General features: G+C 35.8%; 1 protein-coding gene across 1 annotated transcript in view; it reads right to left on the bottom strand.

Moving 5' to 3' along the window:
- The window catches only part of LOC134801507 (twitchin), a 159,122-nt gene that overhangs the window by 132,124 nt on the left and 14,794 nt on the right, over nucleotides 1-12,204 (bottom strand). The window contains 16 exon segments of the mRNA XM_063774119.1: nucleotides 13-114; nucleotides 265-375; nucleotides 481-651; nucleotides 815-928; nucleotides 1,019-1,126; nucleotides 1,736-2,185; nucleotides 2,546-2,800; nucleotides 3,198-3,371; nucleotides 3,715-3,887; nucleotides 3,966-4,592; nucleotides 4,749-5,050; nucleotides 5,138-5,341; nucleotides 5,422-5,557; nucleotides 6,717-6,858; nucleotides 9,116-9,278; nucleotides 10,367-10,388. Of these exon segments, the coding sequence (XP_063630189.1) occupies nucleotides 13-114; nucleotides 265-375; nucleotides 481-651; nucleotides 815-928; nucleotides 1,019-1,126; nucleotides 1,736-2,185; nucleotides 2,546-2,800; nucleotides 3,198-3,371; nucleotides 3,715-3,887; nucleotides 3,966-4,592; nucleotides 4,749-5,050; nucleotides 5,138-5,341; nucleotides 5,422-5,557; nucleotides 6,717-6,858; nucleotides 9,116-9,278; nucleotides 10,367-10,388 (3,254 nt within the window).

The raw sequence follows: 12,204 nt of genomic DNA, 5'->3' as shown, positions 1-12,204 counted from the left end.
GTGTGTTTTTACCTGTGTCTCACTAGTGCGACGTTTATCTTTAGGTGTAGGAGTAATCTTTTCGTATTGTTCGAGTTCAGGCTTTTGGTAATCATCCACAAACTCCGGAGTTTCCTATAAAAATATATCTTAATAATGCGCCTGAACGATGAACACGTGTTCAATTATTAACATATTTTTTTAGAACCATGCATATTTCAGAGCAGGGAATACCCAAAATATGTAAATTAAATTTATCAGCACAAATCTATTTCATTATATTACCTCTACACCGTTCTGCTTTTTAGTTCTATCACTAGGAGTCGGTGTCATTTTGTCGTATTTCTCGAGTTCAGGTCTTTCGTAGTCATCAACAAATTCTTTCTCCTCTTTAGGCTTTAAAATGGAATTAAAATGTTTTAATAAATAAGGAAATCATGTTTATAATATTTGATCTTAAGTAGTTTTATACATATTTTCGCAATTTTTTGTCGTCTTTACCTTAGCAATTGGTTTTTTAGCTTTAGCCGCTTGAGGTTCCTCAGTCTTTGTTTCTGTTGGTTTAGTCGGTGTTTTTGACAATTTAACACCAGATAATTCATCTACAGGTTCTTCTGGTTTAGGAATACCCTTTTTGATGCTAGGTCTCTTTGGTTCAGGTTTCTCTTCCTCCTAGTAAACATTTTACGATATTGTGTCATTATTACGTTTAACAAAAACACTACTTTCACTATTGATTGTTAATTTAGTAAGCTTTAATTGGACTATTATATTAAAATCTAATATGATACGGGGATTTATTAAACTAAATAGATAAAAACGTTATTTCTTATACCTTTTTGGTCTCAACCTTAGGTTTCTTCTCTGGTGCCGGCGCAGCCACCGACTGCTCTTCTTCACTTTCATATTGTTCACTTGTAACGCTTTCGGATACAGACGCGCGTTTCGACTAAATAGATGTAATAGGTACATTAATATTATAATATTTATTTTTTAATTACATTGTGTAATGTGTTGTGTATAAGTGAAGTGTGGTTACCTTGGGTGTGTCATCTTCTTTCGGTTTTTTAGCAAGTGGGGTTGGTGTAATTTTTTCGTATTTCTCCAAAACTGGTCGCTCGTAATCGTCGACGAATTCCAGTACGTCCTACGTCCAAACACAGTTTAGCACGGCTATTGTTAACACAACACTCACAACAGAAAAATCAATTATCACGTAATGATTGTAAACAAACGACTTGGTTAATCAACTTTTTCTTGTCACTTGTTGCCATGGTTCGGTCTCCTGGGTCACTCTTTAAATCCTAGTTTTTTCGTATTTAGATGAACCCGCATTTTTGTGGTAGTTATACCTTTCCATCATGGGACATCTACTAAGCATGTTTGGAAAACATAGTAAGGTGCAGTGGGAACAATTTCGACTGCGGGATAATTTCAACTAATCGAAATATCTTCCATGTTTTTTTACATAATTAACTATAGTCACACACAACACATCTTTTTCGCTCTCTATACAATTGTCTCCTGGCTGACGGGATAGAATAACAACAAGAAATAGTTGATCGACCCAACTACATAATATAATATACAGCGAAACTGGAGGTAGACCAGTATTCTGTAAATATTTAACAGATTTGATTCAACTCAAAATTTTCCCTGAAAACTATGAAATATATTGCATCTAAAACGACAAAATAATATATAGTCGACTCTAAGCTATATACATTTTGTGCTTTTATTTACACGATACACTTACCTCATCCTTCTTTGCAACGACCTTCTTTTTGACAACCTTTTTGGTCGTCGTTTTGGATTCAGTCTTCTTTTCATCTTTCTTTTCCTCAACCGGTTCCTCCTTGGGCTTGACTTTTTTGAGTTTTGGAATGCCTTCAATTTTAGCCTCAGGTTCCGATTTTTTCCTCTTCTCCAATTTCTCAAGCATTTCCTTCTTTTCCTCTTCAGTTTTGGCTGTTTTCTTCTGAATGACCTTTTTGGCTTCGTCAACTTCCATCTCTACTTCTTCTTTCTTCTGTTCGACCTTAACTTCTTCCTTCTTTTCAACCTTTTTGATGGTCTTCTTTTGTTCGATATGGTTTTCTTCAGCCACCGATCTTTCTTCGACGATGGACATCTCTTCTTCTGATTCGATGATCGTTTTTTCTTCTTCTTCCATCTTTTCCTCTTCCTCCTCCTCCTCCTTCTTCTTCTGAAATAGGGTTTTATAGCATACGTTGGTATATTTATCATTATTTATATTTTCGGGCTAGCTTGTGCAGTGCTGCGGTGGTAATCGTTGAGTTATCTATTACCATTTGTCTTAAAAACACTAGAAAAAGTATCCCCGAAGACTCATGATCAAGTTGTAACATGTATTTTGATAAATAAATACCAGAAAAAGACAATTTATTTACATTGTTAAAGTACAATAGGTATATAACTTAGCCAAACAAAGGGTTTCATGGTAACTCTTAAACTAGAAACTCGTACACTCCTTCATGATTATGGCGTTCTAAAAGTTATTTTTAAATTCAGTCGTGAGCAATATTTGAAACAAGTTTATAAATACCTTTTCCTCCACAATCGTCAAGTCAGCACTGGACTCGTCCTCTCCAAACTCGTTCTTAATGACCACGCGGTACGTAGCCGCGTATTTGGAGGACACCTTCCTGATGATCAGGCGCGCGTTGGTCCCGTCGAATGACGTGTTGACCTCAGACGAGTCCCTGATGACTGTGGAGTTCTTGTACCAGGTGCATCTGCACGACTGGTCCGATGTTTTGAGGACAGCAACGAACTCTGCCTCCTCGTTTTCTTTCTTGGCCTGTAATTTAGTGGTAGTTTTTAAATAATAGCAGATTTAGATATTTTGATACAGTTAATTACGAGTTAGTCAGATTTTTTTACAATGGAGATTTACTTAAAGTAAGACTATTATTATTATTGTATTTATAACAACAGTAATTATTCAATTTATTAATTGATAGGCTGTTACTACTGAAATAGTAAATTAATCTTATGAGCCTTAGCGGTAGGTCGTGAAATTTAACAAGAACTCAAGACTGCGCTAGTATAAAATATACCAGTATACAAATTAAGAACAAACAAATTCAATGTCCATTTTGGTTATCAAAACGCCTTAGCATCTCACTTAGTTCATCCGTCCACGTTCTAAATATAAAAAAAGATTACTCAAAATATTAAAATAATAAAGATCTTACCAGGCTCCTGAAGTGTTTGATGATCTGTGGCTTGTCGCCCTGAGGTTCTGGGATTTCGGTGATTTCGACCTCTTGTGACGTCGCCTCGCCCTTTTCGTTCTTCGCCATGAGTTTGTATGATCCCTTGTCGGTTTGTGAAACGTTTGAGATTTCCAATTTGACTGTGAATTCGCCCTGGAATAGATTTTTGAAGTTTACAAATGAGTTTTTAGCTTTATGGTAATATAATGACAATGCATTTAATTAAGTTGAGTAAGGGTTGTGTTAACCTCTTGACGATAAAAAATAATTACGAATATAATTATGTATATCTACATTAAGTATCATAATTTTATTGACAAACACAAGATAGTGAGTACTACACTCAGACGATAGGTTGAATGAAGTTACAAAAACTCCATTTTGTATAATAACTCAGTGTAGATGATGAGAGCTTAAACTTTGAATGTGATACTGAGTCTAAACCATTTGTTAAAAGATAATTTCCCTTCATAGCTCCTATTGTAATATTTCTTACCTCTCTAAGAGGCTCAATGAGCACAGTGTGTCTTGAGTCCTCCTTGACAGCACTTGCTTCCTTGAACCAGGTGCAAGCCGGTGCAAATTTACTTAATACTTTACATTCAACAATAACAGTCTTCTTTTTAACTATCTTAATGACCTTTGGTTTTTCTTTGATAACTGGAATGACTGAAATTGAAAATTAAAAATTAATATCAAATCTAAATTTATCAAAATATTTTTCAGTCTGTGGATTTATCTACTTACTTTCAATATTGAGCGTAAGATTTGCATTGAGCTCCCCAAGTTCGTTTTTAATGTTGCATTTATATAATCCGGAGTCTTCAATACCAGGATCGATGAGTTCCAAAACAATTGTGTATATATCTTCCTTTACTTCGACTCTGGTCTTGATTTTCGATGAGTCTGTGATTTCCTTACCCTCATGGTACCACACGATCGTCGGTTTCGGGCTAGCTTTAACCTTGCATCCCATGGTTACTAGTTTACCGTTATCCTTTGATTGGATTGTCGGTTTCTCGACAAATGTTGGGCCTTCACCTTCTGGTTCTGGCTCGGCCTCGATGTTGAGGTTTAAGTTAGCATTGCTTTCGCCGTATTCATTCTTGACGTGACAGCGGTAAGCGCCACCATCCGCTCCCGTCGGGTTTGACAAAAGTAATACCAATTCGTAAACATCCTCACTTATCACACTCGATTTGATCTCAATCTTACTGCTAGCTTTAATTGCGGTCGTGCCTCTGTACCATGTTACTTCAGCCGCCGGCTTTGCCTTGCACACACAACGCATTGTGATGAGTGTGCCATCTTCGTTGGGAATGATTCGAGGTTTCTCTATAAACGATGGTGCGAAACCGTTCTCGTCATCCCCACCTACACAAAAAATAACAACGGTACAATGGAAGGAATTATTACAAATACGAAAACAACAACTAAACTGTTTACATGCAGCTTCCAAGCTCAAAGCCTAGCATGCATTGCTACTGTATGCGTACATTATCTAATTTCTTATAACTAAGTCCCCCATACCTTGGAAATTGAGAGCAATGTTTGCATTACTCTCACCAAACAAGTTGAAGGCATTGCACCTATAATTGCCACCATCTTCCCTAGTGGGGCCTAATATTTCTAATGTCAAATTAAACGTGTCTTTTCCCGTCGCTTTTCTCGACATCTTCATTTTTGATCCATCTTTAAGTTCCTTTTCCCCGTGGAACCACACGATGTCTGGGACGGGATACGCTTCGAGTACGCATTCCATTATTAATACATCCCCCTCCTGTCTTATTGTCGGCTTTTTGGGGAATCTTGGTGCTTTACCATCGGGAATTCTGTCCAAAATAGAAAATTTTAATAACGATCCTTTGGATGGGATTGTTGAGAAAGAAAACAAAAAAAAAACGTTTTTAAAGTCTTACTTCGGTTTATCTCCACTTTCAAAGTTGAGATTTATTTTCGCTACGCCTTCACCATGTTTGTTTTTCGCCAATGCCCGGTATTCTCCTTTGTCCGTATTTTCTACGCCTATGATTTCTAATCGCGCTATATGATATAATGTTTGGTCCTCTTCTAATGTTATTTTATGTCGACTACTTTCTTTTATTATTTTTTTGCCATGGTACCTGTATCAAGGGCATTAGTTAGTGTAAGATTCTTTCTCTGTTTTAAGGTTGTATACATTATTTTATTAATTGGTTCTTACCATGCGACGGTTGGTTTCGGTTTGCCAACACATCTGCATTCGAATGTGATTTTTGTACCATCCTCCGATTGCCTGATGACGGGTCTTTCCGTGAACGTCGGTTTGATATAGTCCTCAGGAACGGGCGCTTCGTCGCCTATGTTGTTAATCATTGCATTAATAAGTCGATGACTTTTCTTTTTAGTAGAATCCTCATTTGCGTGTTATAGTTAATCACTGTTCATATTTAAGATGTTTTCTTTAAGTTCGTGTTTTTGTCATTTACTTTGCTATTACGTTACTCGCACACTGAATATGTTTATAAAAATACATACATAAAAATAAAATTTGGAAGAATTGTGTTTGTTTTACTACATTGATCAATCAGTACGCATGACAGTTGCACCAGTTGCTTTATTACTGAGTTAGAATTGTGCAGTTGCTGAAGCAAAGTATTTGCAAACTAAAGGTAATATTCCATTTCTGACCGCAGCTGCACTACTGCTCCGACACGTCGATGTTATTGTCAATTTCCATAGTAAAATGAATGACAAGACAATGAATGACAGTAACGTCGCAACAGTAGTGCAGCTGTCGTTGGAAATGGACTGTCACCTTAATTCTATCTACTGCATTATACTGTTAGTTAATTAACTATATATTACCAAGGAAAAATATTGTTAATAAAAGCAGAGAAGCAGAATGAAGATTATTATGATAATAAATAAATAACATATATCAATAGAAGAGGGTATTGTAATGACGGTTAGGTGTTGGTGTATAATAAATAAATAAAATTTCCTCAAGTAGATTTAATAGATGTAGAATAGAGTATAGTGTGTGTGTTAAAAATAAAACTAAAACCGAAAACGAAATTAAGAAAACATCTTAAATCAATAATATAAATAAAACATTGTTAAATTTAACTAATGCCGTAATATTGTGTAGGTATTATGTGTATTGACGAATTGATAAAATGAGTTCATGTACATGATGCCGCCAAATCTACACGTATGACTTAATCTATAACAGAATTATTAGAATCGCACGACAGCGTTAAAAACTAAAAGCAGAAGTAAAATTGTGTGACATTTCAAATGTAAATCTAATATGTATAATTTCAAATACTTTAAAGCATATAATAAGTAGTAATTTAGTGCCAAAAAGTGTAGTTTCTCATTAATTTGAAAAAAATCATAAAATACTTGACGAAAAAGAAACTAAATTTGATATAACTGATTCAGTCAACTGTAAAGTTGACGGTGCTGTAATCAATGAAGGCGATGATGGAATGGAATTAACAACATATTACTCACTGTCGAAGTTCAGGCTGATCGTGGCGTTGCTTTCGCCGAGTTCGTTCTTGGCGGTCACCTTGTATTTGCCCGCGTCTTCCACGGTCACGTTTGCGATTTCCAGCGAGGCATAGTAAGACTTTCCGTCTTTGCTTACTGTTAACTGAAATTTGAATGAAAATTGGATATTAGCATCATGAATACAAAAAAACTTATTGTAAATATCTAGTCTCTTGTCCTTGCGGTTAGAACAAAATACGTACGTCATATAGTGTTCGCTAAATAATTACAATCCTTTCAACCTAATATTACCACTAAACCACAGTGTTTTGCGAATGGTTAGCATTTCAGAAGCTTATTAGAGAGGCTAATTAGAATGACAGGCTAAATTATCCATATACATACATAATATAATCCTATCTGATCATTTTGCATTCTTTCCTATCATACGTATTACCTAAATGCATGTGGTATCAATTTATAAATGTACTCCACTATTACTTGCGTAGCTTTTTCCACTGACAAGATTATGGTTGTTTAATATATGGGATTATTATATAAGAATGAAATCTAATAACAGAGCTGGTTGGTTTCTGGGTTCTATGTTTTTACTTAATTATTTATCTATCTCTTAACATAATATATCATCTTCTAGTATCCATAACGCAAACAAATTGAGCTATTGTACAATGTACAACTATAGTTGGTTTGTGTAAGATTTGAATATTGTTATATTTATTATTTGTATTATTTTCTTTTATATGATCCAAACTTATAACTAACAGCTTTGCGTGAAAGGCGCCGTAACGTTTACATGACTAACATGCATTGTATTTTGTTTCTGCCAAAATAAAGCACAAACATGAGTCACCCGCGCGTCTATTTTAAACCCGTCAAAAGTGTCACATTTCCGAGACTGACAAATGTTACTATTATCATTATTAAAAACCTAAATAGATTGCAACGGACAGATTGAAGTGTAAAAGGTCACCGAGCGATGCTGTCGCCACCTGGCCGGTGTCTCAGCCAACTAGATCGGGGTCAAGGCCATCTTTGAGCTCTTTTAAAACTGGGGCATCATCGGTCATTATTTTTACATCTCAATCGTCACCATCGTCACTGTCATGCACTTTTAAAATGACATTTATTTTAATCACGATGCCACGCGCCATTCATTTCTTATTAATTTAGATTTAAGATTCAAATGTTGATCTAAATGGAAATGATGGCTGAAGCTTCTGTGATACTAACTAAACTAACCATTCCATAACTAATAGTTACTGTTTTTAAAGTAGTAGGAAGGATGTAATACATAACAGTCAGTGCTCTAGCGAATACTTTGATAAGGTAAGGTGGGGAAAGACTAACATACGAGTAGTTTATTTTGCTCGGGGCAAGACAAACAGTATGAGGATTCCATACAACTGATAGTCTTATCCCGGTGAAAACCTTACCCCACCTTACCTTACCTATTCAGTTAGCTAAAGCCATTCCTGTTGCCAAACTTGACTTTAGCCTTTATTCTTCAAAACAAGCAATAAATCACTAGGTATGCAATAAACTTTGCTCGACTGATAGAGCTAAAAAATTTCTTTGTTTAGACCACTCAAGAAATTATTTTCTGTGATATTGGATTTAGGTAAAATACTTTGTACTCCATGTTATAGGTATGCCCTTAGAATACAAAAACATAGCAGTCATATACAGAGGCTTAAAGAAGAACTCTCGTTCTATTAAAATTTGAACTTTTAATTGACACATCAAAATTGCATTTGCCTTGGCATGTTTTGATTTGGGGCGGCTAGCCTCGTAAGACCAAAGCCATTTTATGCGCTTTTGAATTTGGAACTTTCTTTTATTTCTATACGAGTTCAGAGCTCGAATTTAATTTCTACTCGTAGAAGTACGCGGGGACTTACGAGGCTAGAGGTAAAGATAAGTTCAGAGTATCAGTATTGTGTAGAGAAATAGTAGATTGTTAACCAAGGGATGAAAGGCACTCATTTCTGCCGAGGTAATAGTTTGGCGCTCGAACGCAGTAAGTCCGATAGTCCGAGGCTGAAATGATGCCTTTCACCCGAGTTAAACACTCTACTTTTCATTTCGGAAATGTGTTTTTTTTTAAAACATGACTAGGTAATAAGTATAAATTTTTATAGTAATTTTTGAGGGTACTTTCAATTAACAATTTAGGCAAAAGTATCGTTATTTATGGAATGGGGAGTCAAATATCAGAATGGAAATTGTATAACAAATCCATTTATACCCAAATTTCAATGGCTTATCGTAAAAAAAAAGAATTAAATCGTACTTCGAACCTAAAATGCTCTAGTGCAGAAACGTGTCATTTTCTGCACATCGTTTCGAACAACAATGACCCTCTTTCCGAGCATGAGAAATGAAAAAGTATTTCTCTGTACCTTATGCCTCGCGCCAGGCATGACCTCGGCCGTGTTGTGGAACCAGGCGACCGTGGGCACGGGCTCCGCCTCGATGCGGCATTCGAAGATGAGCCGCTTGCCGTCATCCTCCTGCCTGATGGCGGGCTTGCGCGCGAACGTTGGCGCTTTACCGTCCACTTGTCTGGAATAACACAATAGCACAGAATAAATAATAGTACTAGGTACAGAAGACTCACTGTCTAACAAAACGCGTCTGTTACGATCAAGACAGATATGGCCGCTAGGTGGCGACAGCGCCACGCGCGGCTTATGGCTAGCCACCAAAATTGGTGTGGAACGAATGTACTTGTAGCTATCTGTTGCAAAGCGACGAAATCGCGGAGTGAGCCACGCCTGACAATAGTAAGTAAGTCAGTTGGGGTATTACTGAAATGTTCTGCCGCCAGAGTGCAGCTGAAGCTAGTAAACCATAGAGTAACTTATACATACTGCTTAAATTGTTTTTTGACAAGTTTTCACAGTCAATAAAATATGACATTGATGCATCAAGGCGGTTAACAAGGGCCTACCGGGAAACGCGAAAATCGTAATTTAGTTATCTGCCTCTTTATAGCTCGAATATGCAAGAATAGAGTGTTAGATAACGAAATTTCGATTTTCTTGTTTCGCGGTAGACTCCCAGATTGTAATGGATAGTGGTAGTGGTGGGTCTCTATTGGTATTAATACAAGTGACCGTCAAAAATATTTTTTGATACACACTTTTGTTGCCGACTGTACCTTTGGAGCATTTCAACATTCCACGGGCTGTCCCGTACAAACGCTTTTTATTTCCTGTGTTGCGACTTTTTTTTCGGCAGGCGATTATTTTTCAGTGCATATTTTTGACCATTTGTCATAGAAAAGGAAACTCTTATACCTGCAAATCTTCAGAAATTTCGCGTTTGTATGGGACAAACGGTAGACAGTTTCATGGAATGCTCTCTTTGCATGTTTATCAAGTGCTTCTCGAGATCTTTCTAATAAGCCTAAACTCAATGTGTTTATGTTTTTCCATCGAAGAGTTCAAGAGAGAGACCAAGAAAAGTTTGCAGCGATTTTGATAGCCCACGCATTGCAAGTGTTATTTATAGGTACGTTATAAGGTCATAGAAGTTTGACGTTTAAAAATAACACTGTGGCACTGCGTGGGCTACCAAAAACGCTGCAGACTTTTCTTGGTCTAACTCTATACATAATAAGTATAATATCAAAATCATTAAATACTTACTTTTGTTTGTCTTCGTCAGCGGCTGAAAAAAAAAAATTTTTTTGAAGTCGATTCAATATAACAAAATTAGACATCTCCTCGGCGTTAAGGTTTTTTAACGCAGAGAAGATTTAAAAATAAAGATTTTTTTGTATTGGGTATCAAGTTAAGGAAGATATATTTTAAATATTGCTTCGGTAATTCCCGAATACGGTCAAAGATCTAAAGAATTATGTAGAAATAATGTGGGATATCAGTGCTCTCTGTAAAAATAATTTATTTTCACAAATCCAGGTAGTATTTCGACGGGTAAATTCGAATTTAGTTTTAAATTCACCTCCGTGCGTTATTTAACGTTAGAATCTGCGTCCAGTTTCAATATTTTTCGTAGAAACATATCGGTGGCAAATAAAAATAGTCTGAGAGATCGTTTGACGCCGTGTGTTTATAATTTGATCAACACACAGACATAAACATTGGATCTTCGGGCAGTGATAGTCCCGGAATAAACTAAAGTATGTAAACGTGAACAACTACCGACATGTTCTGGCGTTTACCCTTGAGGTTTTTGTATCTTTAGGTATTTAAATAAAAGTAAACAAAATCTACCCTCAAATGGCTCCTTAAGCCAGTTGAGGGTAGTTCAAAACATTACATGATTAAATAATGTAGGTTAAAGTCAGGTCGTTCAGTGACTGATCCAGGCGGTTTTGTATTTGATTGGTTAACCAATAAATGTTATAACTACCCGAAAATTTACAAATTGTTTGTTTACTTTTTTTATACCTAAAGATACGGACTATAATTATATTATGCTCTATTTTATTCTGTAAAAAATCTAATTACTTAAAACGGGATGATTGTGAAAAGGGACTCACTTACACTAGAATTTTTCGGTCAAAAAATTTAGGCGAAACTTAAGCCTTAACTTAAACTTAATTAAAAGTAATACAATTGGGTAAGATTTTAAACGGGTTTAATATTGATTTTATTATTGTTTGTATGTTTATTAGAATTTTATTCTGTTAGGACTATTTTTTGAAGTGTGTTCAGAATTAGAGCTTGGTGAAAAAATCCTGATGAAGTGATGATTCATACCAGAACATATATTTCGCTGTCATAACGCGACTAATGATGTTATTTGACGCGAATATTCTCAAAAAAACATGTTACAGATATATTAATTATTACATACTCCGACCCAAGGAACACAAAACTATTTTTACACGAAGAAAAATATAGATTACTCAGTCAGCATGCCAGACCTAAAATTACTCAAACGTTGACGTCCAATAACGATCGTAATGACAAAAGTTAAATTCGTCACCGTGTTTACTATGTCTCGGGTCGACAGTGCATTGTCGTCACGTAATATTTAGTCGCACCAGAGATTCTACCTTTCCACACTAAACAGTCTTATGTATATTTGAAATCTACGTGAATATAAGCTCGTTCAGAGTGTCCGGGAGTTTTGGCGAACGGTGCGTGGGCAAAGATCTGTGCTGAATTTTTTTCGACATTTATTCTGGACCGTGACTAATACCGTTATTTGTGAAGGTATTTTTATTGGCCCAGTGTTGGATTACGACTAACATTGTGGCGAATGTTTGGATTCATTTGCGTAATGTTTGCATGTTGCAGTCGTTATTTTAAATAAATAACCGCAGATTTTTTTAGATTAAGTGGCTTACGTTATAAAGACTGGTTAGGTATATCATAATATTACCTACTTGGCTTACTTTAAAACGTGCAAGGATATTTACTTAATTCGTTTATAGTCATAGTACTTATAGTAATGTACAGTATAGCACCTACGACATAGCAATTTCAACAAACTGAAATAATAACGATATATAATT

The sequence above is a fragment of the Cydia splendana genome, chromosome 22 (assembly GCF_910591565.1).
Source record: "Cydia splendana chromosome 22, ilCydSple1.2, whole genome shotgun sequence".
Classification (NCBI taxonomy): Eukaryota; Metazoa; Arthropoda; class Insecta; order Lepidoptera; family Tortricidae; genus Cydia; species Cydia splendana.
The sequence above is the reverse complement of the archived record's forward strand: the minus strand, read 5'-3'. Positions and strand labels throughout refer to the sequence as shown.